Source organism: Ovis canadensis, chromosome X, assembly GCF_042477335.2.
Source record: "Ovis canadensis isolate MfBH-ARS-UI-01 breed Bighorn chromosome X, ARS-UI_OviCan_v2, whole genome shotgun sequence".
Classification (NCBI taxonomy): Eukaryota; Metazoa; Chordata; class Mammalia; order Artiodactyla; family Bovidae; genus Ovis; species Ovis canadensis.
Window position 1 is genome coordinate 81643941 of NC_091727.1, and position 17264 is coordinate 81661204.

At 59.4% G+C, this 17264-nt stretch overlaps 2 protein-coding genes across 8 annotated transcripts in view; one reads left to right on the forward strand and one right to left on the reverse strand.

Annotated features, from left to right (window-relative positions):
• Positions 1–304: 304 nt before the first annotated feature.
• Positions 305–16264, reverse strand: ABCD1 (ATP binding cassette subfamily D member 1). Of its 2 annotated transcripts, none has more exons than XR_011446411.1 (10): positions 14668–15995; positions 11282–11462; positions 7284–7426; positions 7009–7177; positions 6509–6603; positions 4724–4869; positions 4318–4463; positions 1896–2029; positions 1527–1652; positions 305–1438 (listed from the first exon to the last, which is right to left on the reverse strand). XR_011446411.1 is itself a non-coding variant. In XM_070291906.1 (10 exons), the coding sequence occupies exons 1-10, from the start codon at positions 15580–15582 to the stop codon at positions 1231–1233; spliced, it is 2214 nt and encodes a 737-aa protein (XP_070148007.1). In that variant the 5' UTR covers positions 15583–16264; the 3' UTR covers positions 305–1230. The 2 variants fall into 2 exon arrangements, 1 of the variants encoding a protein (XP_070148007.1); XM_070291906.1 differs by having other exon boundaries at positions 1896–1980; positions 14668–16264.
• Positions 15927–17264, forward strand: part of BCAP31 (B cell receptor associated protein 31) — a 29384-nt gene continuing 28046 nt past the window's right edge. The window contains exon 1 of one of the 6 annotated variants that reach the window (XM_070291908.1): positions 15927–16421. The gene's annotated coding sequence lies outside the window, so the exon portion shown is untranslated. Of the gene's footprint in view, positions 17175–17264 lie in introns of all 6 variants that reach the window. The other 5 variants (XM_070291909.1, XM_070291913.1, XM_070291910.1 and 2 more) reach the window with 5 other exon arrangements.

Consider the following 17264-nt stretch of genomic DNA (forward strand, 5'->3'; position numbering starts at 1 on the left):
TTCCTCTGTGTCCTCCACCAGTCCGCTGCTTGGTATCTCTCTCGAAGCTTCTCATGCATGGACCAGGCCTCAGCCCCTTCCTCTTCCCTGGCACAGGGTCCAGGGTCCTCTTTGGTCTTAAACATCATTTTCGGGAGATATTACAGATGCCTCCTTGCCACAGCTGGGTCCAGAGGACGTGCAGGCCAGCATCTTTGGCTGCAGGTGGGCCACCAAGGTTGCCCCTCACTCAGGCCCACAGCTGCCCCTCCTGCCTCTCCCCCAACCAAGGCCCCATGTGGACAGAGAGGCTGCGAGGCAAGAGTGCACTTTCCACGGCAGGTCTTTACTGAGGAACTCAGGGAGGCTCCCTGACCCCAGGGCTGAGGGCCCAAAAGGCACACGGCGGCATGGCGGCGGTGGGGGTCTCCCTCTCAGGTCGAGGCTGCCTTTGTGGACACAGCTTCCCTGCTGACCCCTCTTTGGCACTAGACTGGGCACCACGGTGCCCTCATGCCTGGTGGCCCCAGGGTCCGTCGCCCCTGGGGCCAGCCCTCCCCCACCCACACTCTGGTGGTCGGCAGTGTAGGCTGGTGGGGTGGTGGGCGGGCCAGGGGCTGGCTGACCAGGTGCTCCCGCTGGCAATGGAGATGTCTACAAACAGGAATCCAATAAATTAGCTTGGAGAAGCGGGGAGGGACGGGGCTACATTCTTATTATGGCTCGGTAGGAAAAGCTGTGTAATTCTTTTCCTTGTGGATTCTACAGAATGACGGGTGGCGGGGGGGGGCCACGAATGAGGGGCTGTGTCTCATTCTGAGGGTCTCACTTGGCTGTTTTTACAGCAAAAAGGGCATCCCAGGGGATGGGAGCCTTGCTGGGTCCCTGGGATGATGGCAATAGAGGCATGGACCATGATGTCTCCAAGGGACTGCAAAGCCAAGAGTGATGAGCTGCAGCCTTGGGAGGTGCTACCTGGCAAACCCCAGGGCTCCAAGGCCCAGGCTGCTGCTGGCAGCAGGGTGCGCCTCTGGCTGCTCTCCCTTCCCCTTGCTCAGGTCCCCAGGAAGGGGGCACAGGTTTTGTGGGTGGTCCCCTGGGAGGCCTGGGAGGCTGGTGAAGCATGCAGCGGGGGGTGGGGGGACATGGGGCTGGGTTGCGCAGGCGCTCTGTCTCCTTCACGTGATCCGAGGGTTGGGGTGGGGGTGGAGGGGGGCCAAAGGCCAAGTAAGAGAGAGCCAGGGCCCTCGGTCAAGTGGCAGCGCCCTGGTTGGCCCCGGGGCCCTGGCCCAGGATCTGGCAGAGCTCCTGGAGGCGCCGCTGCATCTTGGGGATGCCCGCCAGCTGCTGCTCGAGCCGCTGCTTCTCCTCAGTCAGGCTCAGGCGGGCAGCCGAGTCCAGTTTCTCGAACTTCCAGCCACCTTCCCCGTCGAACTGCAGCAAGTGGGTGTGGTACTTCCTGCGTCAGGAGAGGGACCCAGAGGAGGCACTCAGCGGGCGGCCAGGACCCTTGGCCAGAGTCCTGTGGGAAGGGAGGGCACACCTACCACAGGGAGGGTCGGTGGGTGATGGAAAGCAGTGCGATGCCTGCGTCCTTGGCCGCCTGGAAGATCTTGCCTTCCACATCGATGCTCACGGCGCTGGTACACTCATCCAGGAGAGCGTACTTGGGCCTTGGGGGTGTGGCCATGTGGGTGAGGCTGTGGGCCTCTGGGGCCAATGCCCCAGGCTGGTCCCAGCCCCTCAGGTGGAGGCGGGGAGCCTGACCCCCAGTCCTGCCAGGCCCCCAGGGCTGGGGCCAGGCCTCCGAGCAGTTCTGCTCTCCCCGCTTTAGGAGGTCCCAGGGAAAGAGGTTCGGGGAACTCCCGGTGCCTGAGGGAGCCCAAGCACCCGGGACTGGGAGGCTGGCAGCTCACCTGTGGTAGAACATGCGGGCCATGCCAACTCTCTGCTTCTCGCCTCCCGACAGGACGTCTTTCCAGTCGCACACGGCCTCCCAACCTGGCACAGGACAAGGGTTGACGTTCAGTTCAAGAGGGCTGGGCAGCATCTGCAGAAGGACCCGGGCAGGTGGGTGTGGTAGGAAGGCTTGGGGTTGCTCAAAGGAATACAGACACAAGTGAGAGCAGAATATGGCAGGGAAAGGTCGGCCACTGGGGACGTCTGCGGACACTGTATTAGTCCAAAAGGACTCGGTCCAGATTTACACACATTTCCTCCAATAGACACCGGGCAGTCCTCACCTGCAGGCCCTGAGGATGCCACCCACCGCATGTGGACACTGGGTCTTCTTAGGAGTGGTTGAGTTAAAGGGAGGTCACGAGGGTGGTCCTAATCCAATGGGACTGTGTCCTTATAAAAGGGGACACTTGGAGATGCAGACACACATGAAGGAAAGATGACGTGAAGACACAGGGCACAGACGGCCTCTCCTATCCCAGGAGAGAGGCCTGGAAGACACCCTCCCTCACGGCCAGCAGGAGGAACCGACCTTGCCCACGCCTGGATCATGGACATCCAGCCTCCACGACTGGGAGACAATACGTTTCTGTTGTTTGCCCCACCCAGTCTCTGGTGCCAGCAAAATCACACAGGACCTAACGGGGCTAATGAAGTGCCAGTGGGCAGCAGTCAAGGCAGAGCCCCAAGAATGGCTCTGGTGGTCGCTCTGGAAACCTTCTCACCCACTGGGATGAGGCCTGTGTGTCCCAGTGTGAAGCATGTCAGCAAGGCTCAGGAGAATTCCTTGGATGAGGAGGGAAGTGGGTGATTCATGAGAAACACCTCCTGGCTTGCTCCCTCCACTCTCTTTCCAGAGAACTAGAACTTTCGGTAGGGCATGTGGCCACCCACCAAAAACAAAACAAAACAAAACACTTCAATGCCCAAGTTGCCCCGATGGGAGGTTTAACCACAGAATTGAATCCTGGCCAATGGGGTGTACGTTTAAGGGTTACACATGTGGCAGCTTCTGAAACTTTCTTTAAAAGACAGCATTTACTCAGTGATTGCCCCCACCTCACCTCTATCCTATGGCCCAGGATATGTGATGTGATAGCATCCACTGTGGACTGCGAAGTGACCTCAGGAATGGAGACCACATACAGCAGTGACCCAGGGGCCTTTATGGGGTGGGGCAATCCCCGCCAACTGTGGCCTGACTTCCTCAGGACTTCTATGTCCCAGTAAGATAAACTCATAAATGATCTGAGCCACTGTTGGTGGGTAGTTCTGTTACTCACAGCTGAACTCGATGCTAACGGGGTGTAACAGCCAGCCTCGGGGACCCCAGGCACTCAGGGGCACATGTGGAGCCCAGGTGGAGGGGAGCGCTCCCAGGGTGAGCAAAAGGGGCCCCAGCAGGCCAGGAGGAAGAAAAGTGAAATGAAGTCGCTCAGTCGTGGCCAACTCTTTGTGACCCCATGGACTGGAGCCTACCAGGTTCCTCTGTCCATGGGATTTTCCAGGCAAGAATACTGGAGTGGGTGGCCATTTCCTTCTCCAGGAGATCTTCCCAATCCAGGGATCAAACCCGGGTCTCTGCATTGCCAGGAGGAAGCTGAGGATAAAGCTTTTCAGGGATCATGGCAACCAGGGGCCCCAGAGGAGCCGGCCCATTGAATCCACTGTCTGTGGCCCCTTTCTGCACAGGCGATGACACCTGTCAGCCCTGAGCTTGAGACTAGCACCTGCCCCTTCTACAGGTGGAGGGCATGTCCAGGAGTCAGGTTTGGCTCAAAGTTAAGCTGCCCCTCAGTGGCCAAGGCAGGACTCTGACTTCTATCATTCGGCTTTCAGTACAGAAATCCCAAAATTGGCAGTTGGGCCACCCTACCCTCCTCTGGGCACCGTGGGCATTTAAAGATCAACCTGAGAGGCCCCCGAGTACTGGCCTGTCCCTCCTTCCTGTGGTCTCTTCCCAGGGGACACAGCCCCAGGCTGGAGGCAGACACATGGGAGGGCAGGCGTCCCCTCCACCTCCACTGTTGCCATGTACATGCTAGGCTGCCCTGCCCACACCTGGGCTCCATCCTCTCACTGAAATGCCTAACGTACCTGTGCATTCCCTGCCTGGCCCGAGGGGGCCTTGCCTGCCCCTGAGCCCACCGCCTGGAGACAGTGCCCCTCTGGATGCCCCTGCCAGGGTTGGCTCCCTTCCACGCTCAGGCTGTCTGGAGTTGTGTGCTTCCTGTGGGTCCTCCACCAGGGTGAGGCTCTCCTGACTCCACTGCACTTTGGACTCCTGCACGTTGCTTGGGGTCATCTTCACCCCGGGGTGGGGGAGGCTAGGAGGGAGGCAGGGGCGGCACTGGTGGGTGGGGATGCCCCTTCCCCTACCTCCTTCCCGCTGCAGGATGTGGTTCAAGTGCACGATGTCCAGAATGCCTTCCAGATGCTCCTCGGAATAGCCCTTCCGGCGCATGTCTTCCACTGAGTCGGGGTAGATAACCTGGTCGCGCAAGGAGCCCACGGACATGTAGGGCCTGCAGGAGAGCCGGGTGGCCATGGAGGCAAGGCTGGCACCTCGGTGGGGGGGGGACCGATCAGAGGGTGGCACACCCACCCCTTGGCAGACTCAGACACACTCACGTGTGCACATGTGCCCCATGGCAGTGAGGCTTCTGGGCCAGCGGGTTGTGGTAGGGGACTGGCAGGTGGAGGTGCGCAGCCCCTCTGACCCCAGGGGCAGCCTACTGTCACCCTCAGCCCCCTTGGATCAGAGTGGGCAGGGGGTGCTACTCACCTCTGAGGGATGTAGAACATGCGCTGGGGTGGGGGCTTGTAGAGCACGCCACCGTATGTGGGCCACAGCCCGCCCAGGATCCGAAACAGGGAGCTCTTGCCGCACCCGTTGGGGCCAGTGATGAGCAGGTGCATGCCTTCTTCCACCTGTGGGGGCGGCAGGCAGCTGTGGGCATGGCCCAGGGCCCCTCCCCTCACCTGTGGCTGACCTGCCGGCCTCAGAGAACACCCTGAACCTGGCCCACACCCACCCTCCATCTCTGGCTGCGGCACGGCAGAGCCCCTGGGGCAGGCTCTGGGGTTCAGCTGCAGGGCCCTGGCTTGTCCCTGACGCACACCAGAGACCACGGGGACAGCAGGACAGCCTGTCCTTCCATGGCCCAGCAAACAGTCAGCGGTACCCCCCAGCACACCCGGAGGCCATGTGGGCAGCAAGTGCTTCGGGCTCCACAAAGAGCTTGACATCTGCTGATCTGGAGACATTTGGGGGGTGCTGCTGTCTGCAGGGTGGGGACGGCATTGAAGGCACAGCTCCCCGATCCCCCCCACCACCACCACCTTGTGTGATTTTACCGCAAGACCCCGGGCCTTCCAGCTAGGGCGGTCCTCTCACCATCCCAGAGCATGTGTCTCAGGCGGTCTCACTCGCCCCCTTCCCTGAACCTCTGCTATTGCCCTTCTTACCCCATCACCTGGCTGAACAGGGCCGGGGGCTCCCCGTCCCTAACCTAACCAGAGCCCAACTCCACCAGTGGCTCTGTCAGGATGGAGCTCTTTCTCAGCCCCCGGACCCCACTCCCTCGCCTCACCTCACCTTCTAACTAGCTGCCCACCTGGGCTTCCCCTGGGCCTGCCTGGCAACCGTTCAACCTGGATAAACTGGCCGTCAGTGGCACCCCAATCTCCCAAAGGTGACTACTCCCAGGGGTAATGGCGATCATACCACTGCTCTGTGCCCAGCCTCTAGCTGGCAGCCTGCCCACCTGCCCAGAGGCTCCTGGGTGAAGCTTCATGTGACTTCTCTGCCCCCAGAGCTGGTGAGCTGTGGTTCTTGCTGAAACTGGAGAGCCATCTGACCCAGGCTCTTTGTGACCCTTAAGGGCTTCCCTGATTTACCTCTGGTTTACATTGCCCAGCCTGGAGCTCAGGGAACATTAGGTGAACGAATGAATGACTCCCATTCCCAGAATGCCCCTTTAGTCCATCACTCCGTCCAAAGCCCTGGCTAGGCACACGGGTGACTGGTGGCTCTCAGCCCCCAGGGAGTCCTGTCCACAGACAGCCTGCATCGTGGATGAGAGCTCTCCCAAGGGGCCAGGCCATGCCCACCACCTATCTGCCTTGGGGGCCTCTCGCAGCAGATGGGTGGGACAGCATGCCCAGGTTGGTAGAACCAACCTGGGAACAGAGTTGGACCAGAGTCCCCAAGTCCTGGGCTTCTCAGGCATGGGGCGGGGTGTGGGGTGCTGGCAATAATATGGCCAGGAACCTATGGGTGACTCTTGCCCAATCCTGGTAATCACAAGGCTCTTTTATCAGCTCTGACTCCATTGCCCCAGAACTAATAAGCAGACACATTGCTCTTTCACCTTCAGCTTCAGCTGCCTGCCACGTAGACCTGGGGTCAATGGCTACTGACAACACAAGGCAGGATGACCAGGCTGGGTCCTAAGGGCTGAGACTTGCGGGTGGCTTGCGGGTGCAGAAGGCCAGGCCCGGGGCCTCAGGGTTGGCTTCAGCCCCACCCGAGCTTCTGGGCTGGTGCTTGGCTGTGCCTTCTACTTACCCTGATGTTGAGACTGGCCACCACCACCTCCCCAGTGGGTGTGATAATGGGGATGTTCTCACACACGATGCCCTGTTCCACATCCACCACTTGGCCTGGAGAGAGGGCGTGAGGCAGAGAGAGGGGGGTGGAGTGCTCCCCCATCTTTTGCTGGCTTCCATGGGTCCCCACCTCCTGGCAGCCCGCCAGTGTGTGGCTTTACCATGCGCCCCTTGCTGTGCTCGGGGCTGGGGAGAGGGACAGTGTCTGCTCCTGCCCTGCAGTGCCCCCCAACACCAGCTCCGATGCTTGGGGCCTCTTCCACAGCATGCCCCCCCAGCCCCTACTCCACTCAGGGGCCACCCTCCACCTTTTTTGCAAAGAGAAATCCTGGCCAGGGCTATTGCTTTGGGAAGGAGGGCAGTGGGGACCACAGCTTGCCCGGGAAGCCCTCCAGGGCACACCAGGCAGTGGTGGGAGGGCTGGGACCTGTGGGGCCTCTTTGGGGAGGGAGACCTTACCTCGGATCTGCAGGGGCCCCTCCACGCGGACGCCAGACCTCATGACGGCCCCAGACCCTGCCTGCATATCCTCCAGCTCCCCGGGCCTCTTGAAACGGCACTGCTGGACATCTTCAAACACCTGGAACATCTCGTAGACCCTGGCTGTGTAGCCAGCCAGTTCTGTGACCTGCAGAGAGGGTGATCCTGGCTTAGCCTCTGCCAGCAGGGGTGGAGGGGAGAGGGCACAAATGGGGTTGGGGGAGGGCTGGGGCATGGGCTGGACCGGGGGCTACCTCCTTGTAGGATGACATGACCCGCTCGATGGCATCTGCGGCAGCGGTGAGGAGGTTGCGGGCGATGGTGAAGGCTTCCGTGCGCTCGCTCACCAGTTCCCCCTCCTTCATCGCTCGGGCCGCCTTCTTCACCGTCTCTGAGTCTACAGAGCATGGTGGGGGTGGGTGGGGTGGGTGGGGAGGGGGCAAGGACAGTGGAAAATCAAAACTGACCCACTAGGGGAGAGAGGAAGTCCCTCTACCACATGGTGCTTGGACAACCGGGTCTCCATGTGCCAAAGACGAACCTCGACCTCACACAACACACAAAAACAAACTCAAAGAGGAGCCCTGGCCTGCACACAGAGCTAAGACTACGTAACTCTTAGAAGAAAGCACTTTGGCATTAGGTACAGCTCCTTGAATAGGACACCAAAAGCAAAACAGAGAAGGGAGCTTCACCGAAGAGAAAAAGTTGGGGGCACCAAAGTAAATCATCCACAAAGTGAAAACACAGCCTATGGACTGGAAGAAAGTATCTGCAAATCATGAATCCGATAAGGGCCTAGGTCCCAGAATACATAAAGAACTTTGTCAATTCAATAGTAAGGAGATAAACCCAAGCAAACAGTGGGCAAAGGCTCTAAATAAACGTTTCCATCTTAAGATACACAGATGTATATAAACATGTGAAAAAATGTTGATAGACCCTGTTTTACCCTCATCTCTCCCCTTGATGGTGTATTCTCTGGCCATCCTCAATGCCACTATTTAAAGGAGCCCGCTCCTGTCTTGACTTGCTTTTTTCTTTTCTGTCTCAGTTGAGACCTTATGGTTGCCCAGTGCAACCCTCTTTTGTCCATGGCTTTGACTCTCTTGATCCTAGGGTCCCCTAGAGGGGCAAGGCTTTTATACAAGGAATGTTCTCTAAATGGTGATGGAAGCAAAACAGGCTGACTCTGAAGGTTAACTCTATCCATGGGCATGAACGGTTCTGAGCCAGGAGCCCTCAAGGATATGATGGTGAGGGTAGGGTAGGAAGGGGCAGAAAGGTTAGGGCAGGTACAATAGGGGGTAGACAATGCTAGACCGCTGGCCAGAGCACCAGGAATCCAGGGCACTGGGCAGGGGAGGGGACTGGCAATTCTGAGAATCTAAGATCCCAGACCTTCCTTCCAACCGTCCTAGCCAGGGCGGGGGAGGGGGGAACACAAACCATCTTCTCCAGATGTCCTGAGAGCTTGAAAGGGACTGCACACAAAGGGGAATGGTCTGCGGGGACCCTGGCAACAGCGGGTACATCCCTGGAGACAGCATAACCCTCTGCCGCTTTCCTCAGTGCCTGCAGCTAGACACTCGACAGCTATTCCTGGCCAGGTGGCCCCTCCCTGGCCTTCTAGCTTGGAGGTGCCGGCAGGCCAGAAGGGCAAAGTTAGCTACATCTGTTTTCCCTGATGATCGCCTGCCTCCTTACCTCATTCCCAGTGCTCTCCAGTTTGCAGTTACTGGAGACACAGCAGGGACAAAACAGATTTAGGCCAGATACAAAAACAGATACACTTCTGACTTCCTTGAGTCTGGCCACGAAGGTGGGCATAGGAGCTGAGGCCTCTGAATTGCCCACAAAGCCCAAGATGGCAGAGGCTCCAGAAAGTCCTAGGCCTGTAGAGGAGGGAAGTGGCCGCAGGCGCTTCCTCCCAGAAACTGAAGGTTGGTTTCCTCCTGGGTCCCTTCCCATGCTCCTGGCCTAAATCAAGGCCACCCTTTGAATAGATCCATTGGTGGAAACAACGACCACCTCCAACTAGATCTTTCCTCTTGGCAGAGAGAGACAGCTGAGGGTACGGAAGCCCCAAGAGAGAGGCACCGATACAGACACAGCGAGAGATGCTTCTGGTTCTGGAACATGCGCGTCAGGCTCACTCTCTTTACATAGTACTGGAAACCCTCTAACTACCCAACTGCACAAGATACAACACCTTTTCCATAGGAGCTGTGCTTGCAGGAAAGCGAGGGAAATTCCCAGGAGCGAGAAGAGAAGCTAGCAGCTAGTGCTCCTGTGATGTCCCTGGAGACAGAGATGGGAGCTGCTGTCACAAAGCCAGGGCTCAAGATGCAAGGTCTCCTCTCCGAACTGGTGATTATGCGTCTAGGGCTCAAATTAATATCACTTCCAAGTTCAGGAACCCCTCTACCCCAAGTGGAGAAGTTAACAGGAAATGGCCGCCAAACGGTTCATTACCTGGGAGCTCAGCTAAAACCAAAGTCAATGAGTGCTCTGGGGAATCCTACCCTCCAGTGCTTGCTAAGCCCACAAGGACCTTGAGCAAAGAAGACTGGAAGCTGGAAGATGAAATTGGCTTACACTCTCAAGAATTCAGACAACCAAATGGCTGGATAAATAGTGAAGTGGCTCAGTCATGTCTGACTCTTTGTGACCCCATGGACTGTAGCCTACCAGGCTCCTCCGTCGTCCCATGGGATTTTCCAGGCAAGAGTACCGGAGTGGGTTGCCATTTCCTTCTCCAGGGGGATCTTCCTGACCCAGGGATTGAACCCAGGTCTCGAATCGCTGGATAGAGACCTTGGAATAAGCATGATTAGTATGGTAGCTGGCCAAAAAGGGGCAGTCAGAGAGATGAGAAAAGCAGACAAACACAGCTTGAAATTTCTATTTTCAAATGTCTATTTAAAAGAGAATCAAGTAGAACTTTACAGAAACAAAATTGAAAATTAAAATAATTCAAATTAGATGCAGCCAAAGAGAAAACTAGCCAATGAGTGAGCGGGAAAATCGGAAGACCCCTCCCAGAATTTAGCACAGACAGTGCGAGGTGGGGAATGGGGCAGACAGAGGCCAGAAGGAAAGAGCACACAGGACGAGAGAGGAATTCATTCAATTCATTCAAATATTTGAAAAGGGAACAGCTGAGAACTTTCCATGATGGAAGCAATCTGAGTGACGGAACAGTCTGGATAGTCACAGGACATACAAGAAGTTTCAAGCAGACTAAATGGAAACACACGGGCTAACACCTCCCAGAGAAACTGCAGAGAAAAAGTCTAACCAGGGAGACCACAGCTGAGAGCAGTTAAGCTGATGGCAGGTTTTCCAATAGAGGCAATGGGATGTTGTCAACGGGCTAAAGAGAGACCAATGGACCGCCTCAACTTCCTCATCCAACTGAACTTCAGTTGTGGGGGGGGAGGGTAAAATAAAGACATTTTCAGGCAACAAAATATTCTCAAAGCTCCCTTGACAAAAGCCTCACGGTAAGAACTTCTGAAGGACGTCTGTCCGAAGGAGGGTTACCGGCCTGCAGGGAAGGGCTTTCCTAGAAAAAACTGTAGAGAAAGAGAACCACAAAAAAAGCAGAAACTCACGGGCGAATCTGAACATGCAGTGACCCGATAAAGCCATGGCAAACTTGATGGTGGGCTGGTCCTCCAAAATATGGTAAGCAAGGGCTGGGATGAGGAGGAGCTATTGGTTAACCCAGACTTCTCCCAAGTATGCACATTAACTTTCGAAGGGCAACCACGAAGACTGCAAATAGAATGAATTCCTTGCAAACTGGTAGAGGAACAAACTGGGAATCCTTCACAGTCCCCTAGGCCTCAAGGAAGAGGGTCCTGCCCTTGACAACCTGCAAGAGCTATTGCGGGCATGGGAAAGCCCAGGTTTGAGCCAGAAAGGGGTTCCTTGAACATACTTCCCCATCCTCCCACTGCCAAGATGGGTCAAGACAGGGCCAGATGGGCAACTGTGCAGATGCCTGTTGAAGGGTGTTCCTGAACTGCCATCCTTGGGCTTGGCTGAGTGGGACCAAGAAGCGTGAGATACTGTAAGGGGGACCCACATGTAGAGTGGCAGAGAGGAGCTCTGGGAGGGTGTGACCTCAGACGTTTCCTGAGGGTGCCAGCTGGGGTCCCCAGCAGTAGAAGAGGCAGGTGGGCCAGCTGGGCACTGGGCCCTCCCAAGCCTAGCCCAGTGGTCCAGAAGGCCGGCCCCCTCTCACCTGACTCTGAGTAGCCAGTGGCAGTGATGATGGGGACAGCCACCATGAGCAAGCCAGAGGCGCTCCACACGTACTTCATGAGGAACTGCTCCAGCATGACATACCACAGGCGTTCCAGCAGAATGAGGTTGATCTGGGAAGCCAGGTCCTGGTAGGAGTGCTGCAGAAGGGCCAGCTCCACCTGTGGGGAAGGGGTGCCGGAGACCCAGAGGTGTGGCAGTCAGTCCCCCGGGGCAACAGCGAGCATCCCTGAGTGCCAGGCTACACAGGCCATGGCATTCAAAGGCCATGACGGGGCTGAGAGCTGGGGCTTAGGACTGGGCCATGCTTGATGAGTCAAAGCATTGTTTACCAGAATTGGCTTTGCTTAATGGCTCAGCCTACCTGGTCTAAATGCCATACCTCTTGCCACCTCCAGGCTGTGTGAGCTGGAGCAGGTCACTTTCCCTGTCTGGGTTACCATGGACGGGGGACAGGTCTCAAACTCAGGGGAGGTATGGCATAGACAATGCAGAGCTGGGGTACAACGGCAGTGAAGGGGCTCACCCCCTCATTTCTGAGGCTCCCACCCCTTTTCCACTGTCTCTTCAGTTGGGATGTTCACTGTGCCCCCTTTCTGCCCCAGAGAGTTTTTCAACACTGGCTGAGGGCAGCCACCTTGCCCATTTCTTTGAGCAACTGCGGAGGGATCACCCTGAATGAAGCGGAGGGGAGTGCAGGAAACGCAAAGGCAATAGCTGGTTTCGAAGAACGTGCTCTGGTCATCTCTACCTCCATAGGCCCTGGCCTCCCTTTCCTTTCCCACAGTTCCTCTGGGTGATAAACTTGCACTGTGTCCTCCCATTGTGATCGGCAGGGCACACTCCCAAGCAAGCTCGTTCAGGCATCACCCCAAGTGGACAGCCCCACACCCAAGCCAGCTGAGGACGCCAGCCCGCCAGCCAGGCCACGAGGGGACCTGCCCTGCTTGCTTGTGCACTGGCCACCACTTGCCATCTCAGGAGAAAGAGTGGGCGAGAAACAGGCTCTCTGGGACAGCAGCAGTTAGATGGGCTGGAGTGGCCAAGAAGCAGTCGCAGCAAGGTGGCCATTGGGTCCTGGATGGCTTGGTAGGGGCGCCTGCTCTGATCCTGTCTCCCTACCCAACGGACAAGAGCTGCCCAGCCTGGAATAGTTTCCTTTGCCAATTCACCATGTTATAGCTGACTCTTGACTTGATTCTCACCACGTCCCATTGTATGTGTATTCTCCTGTCTGTGGTAGCCCAGACAGGCAAAGTGACCTGCTCCAGTTCACACAGCCTGGAGGTGGCAAGAAATATGGCATTTGGACCAGGTAGGCTGAGCCATTAAACAAAGCCAATTCTTGTGAACGATGCTTTGACTTATTAAGAAAGTCTACCCGTGCTCAGGCTAATAAGAGGTTGGATGTGTTGGTATGAGCCCGTCTAATAACCCTTCTGTGGAGAAGGAAATGGCAACCCACTCCAGTATGCCCGCCTGGAAAATCCCATGGACTGAGGAGCCTACCTACAGTCCATGGGGTCGCCAAGAGTTGGACACGACTGAGTAACTTCATTTCACTTTTCACTTTCATGCACTGGAGAAGGAAATGGCAACCCACTCCAGTATTCTTGCCTGGAGAATCCCAGGGACAGAGGAGCCTGGTAGGCTGCCATCTATGGGATCGCACAGAGTCGAATACAACTGAAGTGACTTAGCAGCAGCAGCAGCAGCAGCAGCAGCAGCAATAACCCTTCTCCTTGACATCCCAGGAATAGCAAAATACTCGGCGGTCTGCCCTCCAGTCAGCCAGCTACCTCTGCCCCAGCCTGCTGATCTGAGCCTGGGCCAGTGTCCATGGGGACATCAGCCAATGGGACTGGGCTGAGCCACGTGCCCGCACAGTGAGGGCAATCAAGCCACCCATGAAGGCCCATCACATCACACAGCCCTTTGCCCGAGGCCTTGACAGACAGGTTGGGGACGCACATCAGGCCCCTCCCACCCCAGCTGGTGAATCTGCCCCAAGTACATGCTATTTCCTGAAACTAACCCAGAGGAAATCCTTCAAAGAGCTAGTGATTCTCCCTTCTTCCCACCTCCCCTGTCCCCAGCTAGGTCTTGGGCATCGCTTTGCCGTTCCTGAAGTGAGCACGTCTACTCTGAGTGCCCTGGCGATCCAGGCTCGTGCTGGGAGCTGGCAAGAGTGCCAGCTGGGGCTGACAATGTAGCTGCGGGGAATGTGCCAAGTGCCTCACCCAGGGCCACGGCTGCCTGCCAAGACCCTGCGTCCCTGGAGCACAGGGGAGGAGGACGGGGGTTGCGGCTGCAGATCCGGCCCTTTTTCTCCTTATCTGGAGCCCAGCCGGGAATGCCCCTATCTGCTCAGGGATAAGTCTTAAAAAAAAAAAAAATCAGGGACAAGCCTGCCTCCCTGCCTGATAAGATGGGCTGCCAATGAGACAAGGTCGAGGACACAAGGCCATCTGACCTAGGGAGGATCCATGGGCCTTCAGGAGCTGGATGCCATTGTACCCCTCCCCCAGAAGCACTGGGGAACCGAAACCAGAGTCGCAGAGAACCTAGCCGGAGGCAGCTGCAACCCAGGCAGGAGGAGGGGAGGGGCCGGAGCACTGGCCTGGAGTAACCTCTCCCAGGCCCCGGCTCCTGGCCCTAGCCGGCTGGCCGCTGACCCAGCCTGCTGGGGAGCTGCACGGCTGGGACCTGGGCGGAAGGGCGGCCACACTGGGGGCAAGGTGGCCGCTGGGAGGGCAGGAAGTGCATCCTGCTGCAGTGGCGGCTTGGGCCCCGGCACCCCTGGCTGGGGCCTCGGGGAGGCAGCCAAGCCCGCAGCCAGGCCAGCCTTTGGGCTCCGGAGGGGGGAGAAGCTTGATCTGGAGCGCTGAGATCCGATCGACACACCGAGCACTGCTGCTTGTTAACCTCCGCTTGGGCTGAGTCATGCCCATAATGCCCACTTGCCCGGCCGGACGCCGGGCTTCAAAGGGCCTGGGGGAATAGGAGGGGGCCAGACAGCAGGCTGCATCCTGTCATCCCTGCCCCCAGATGGCAGGAGCCCCTTCTCTGTTGGCTGCAGGCAGGGGGCAGGCTGGGAGCTCTTGGGTCTCCCATCACTAGGGTCCACAGCCCTAAGGCCAGGACAAGGGAGGTGGAGAGGAAGCAGAAGTGACCCAGGACAGTCTCCACCCAGCCTTCCTGCTTCTCCATTTCTGTGCCAATCCGGGCTGCCCACAGCCCTGGTCGTCCACAGCCTCCCTCTCCCATGGCCAGCCCACACCTGTGCCATCAGCCATAGGCAGCCCCAGGCCTTCCTGCCCCGGACTCCCCCAGCCACGCGCTTTCCGGCCCCAGGAGCAGCCCCACCTCATGGCCCCCGTAGAAGGCAATCTCCTCTGAGTTGGCCACCACTCGGGAGTGCATGTAGCGCAGCTCTCCCTTGCGCCGCGCCTCCTCAGCCACCAGCTCCCCGAACTTGGGCGAGAAGGCTCGCAGCACATTGGCCGTGAGGAAGACCACGAGGCCAGCGATGGCCGAGGGCCAGGCTGTGCCAGCCCCGCGGGAGCGGGCTGCTCGAACCAGGGTGTAGGTGGTCACAGCCACGTCCAGGAGCGGCTTGGTCAGGTTGGAGTAGAGGTGGGCCACGGAGGCAGCGAAGGCCACCACGTCCTCCGTCAGGGACTGGTCTGGGTTGCGAAGCCGCCCGTCCATGTTGCTGACCCGGTAGTAGGTCTGCTGGGAGAAGTAGAGACTGTAGGCATGGGCCACCAGCCGGCTGCGGAATGCCAGGGCCAACTGGCCCTCCAGGTAGCGGATGGCACTGTTGATGAAGGTGGCAGGCAGTGCGATGAGCAGCCACTGCACGAGCTGCCAGCTGAAGGCCTGAGGGTCCTTGCGCACGATGCAGCGGGCCAGCCGGCCGTCCAGGCGGGCTACGTACACCGACAGGAAAGTCCGGCTCACCAGGGCGGCCGAGTGCAGCGCCAGCAGCCCCGTCTCCCGGCACAGGATCCTGGGGAATAGCAGCCGCAGGAGCCATAGGAGCCGCTGCAAGAACACCTGGTTGACACCAGCCTTGGCCGCTGAGGCCACGGGGGCACCGGAGACGTCTGGTGCGGGCTCCCCATCCACCGCCGGCGCTTGAGGGCCCCTGGCCGGAGCCAGGCACTGGCGCACCAGAGGGTAGAGTTTGTGGGCTCCATAGGCCATGAGGGCCAGGACCACGGCAGTACGCTTCAGCGTGGTCACCCGCGAGGCTCTGGGGGTAGAGAGCACCGTCATGTCACCTGGGCTGGACTCACGGGACCGGGACGGGTGCCTGAGGCGGCAGAGGAGGCAGGTGGCTGCAAGGGTGGTGGCTCTGACCCCGGGCTCGTTGTTTAGGCAACTGGAGACCTCGCAGTGGTCCCTGAGACTGTCGCTTTAGGCCACCCGGGTGGCGCTGGGGCCCCTGGCGCGGGTGGGCTCAGGGCCCTCCAGGGTCACGGCCTCTTCAGGCGGCCGAAGTGGAGGAACTTGTCAGTCCCTTGGCCCTTGGGGTCAGAGCCTCTAGAGGTCTCCGGCCGAGGGCGTCTTTTTCTCTCCACCTCCTACTCCTCCTCCCCTGGTAGCGCCCCTCCCTGGGGTACCGGCCGCGTCCGTCCGCTCCACAGCCCGGCTGAAGCGACTGTGACTCCGCCACCCGCCCAGAATCCCCACCTACCCACCCACCCCTCCCCAGGGGCGAGTCGGGGGAGGGGGAGGAGGCGGAGGAGGGGCGGGAGGCGGAGCCCAGGCACGGGCCGCCCCACCCCGTTCTCGCCCCACGGTGGGGCCCCGCCCCCTCCCCGGACCACAGAGACGCCGGAGGACCGCGCGGGCTAGAGAAGCGGCACCTCGCCTTCCCGCCAAGGCCGGGGACCCGTCTCTCCGCGCGCGCGCGCGAGGCGCGGCTTCTTCCCCAGTCCCAGACGTCGGGAGCCTCGGCTCGGGGGCGGGGCCTCCGGGGCCTTGTGGCGGTTGGGGGCGGGCCGGGACTGGCCGGGCGCTTCCGGTTCCGGCCGCGGGGAAGGGGCGGGGCCGGGCTGGTGGTGGGAGAGTTTGGCGACGACTGGGCGTGCGTGGTGACTCTGGAGAACTCGGTGAGCGGACTCGCGCGCCGCGCTGGGCTTCCGGGCCGCCGAGGTCCCCCGGCTCCTCGACGAGGGGGCGCGGGGAGGCCCGGTGCGCGGGGCCAGGGCCGAGGCTAGAGTGCGGGGGCAGGACCGGGCGGAGGGAAGTCAGGCTGGCGGCGGGTGGAGCCATCTCCAGGGTAGGGGGCGACGTCGAAGTCCCTCCGGAGGAGCCGGCGGGGTGGGGCTTGAGAGGGCGTGCCGGGTCGGGGCCTCGTCGAGGGGTCTTCTGGAGCCGGGTAGGCGCCGCGACCGACCTGGGAGGCCGGGAGGGGTTTCTCCGGCTTTGGAGGAGACAGTCTTCTAGAACTTTCTCTGGACGGGGCCGTGAGGTGCTGGGTTGAGACCCGCTCTTGCCCTTGGCTCCAACTCTCGTCCTCTAGGAGTCGCTCTCGGGGGCTCTCGGAGATACTGAAAGCTGAGCCGAAGGGGCGGTGGTTGGGAGGCTTTTGCGTTCCGCTCCTGCCCTGGGAGGAGCTGCTCGCTACTCCTCTGTCGGCCCGGGTGGAAGGGCCCAGAGGCATCGCAGGTTGGGAGGAAGCGCAAAGGCATTACTAGGACCGAGGCTGCGGTGTGGTGGGCGGTAGCTTCTGGAGCCCCTCGGCGTGGGGGCGATCTTCGGGCTCCCCGAACTGCCGATTCCCACCCACTGCTGCCAGGGTTCCGCAGGCGGAGTCTCCCGGACTCCACGGGGAGGAATTGTTTGGAAAAGTGTCTCTGGAGGTATTGGCAGCCAGGCTGCGGGGCTCGAGGGCTGGGAATGCTCTGAGGTCTAGGGCTGGTGGCTGCCGAGCTGTCACGACGCCTGTTTGT

Coding starts and splice junctions, on each gene's coding strand:
- ABCD1 (XM_070291906.1), bottom strand. CDS start 15,582: ATGACGGTGCTCTCTACCCCCAGAGCCTCGCGGGTGACCACGCTGAAG. Junction 4,870..6,508: donor TGGCCAGTCTCAACATCAGG/GTAAGTAGAAGG, acceptor CCGCCCCCACAG/GTGGAAGAAGGCATGCACCT. Junction 1,653..1,895: donor GCCCGCATGTTCTACCACAG/GTGAGCTGCCAG, acceptor CACACCCCCAAG/GCCCAAGTACGCTCTCCTGG.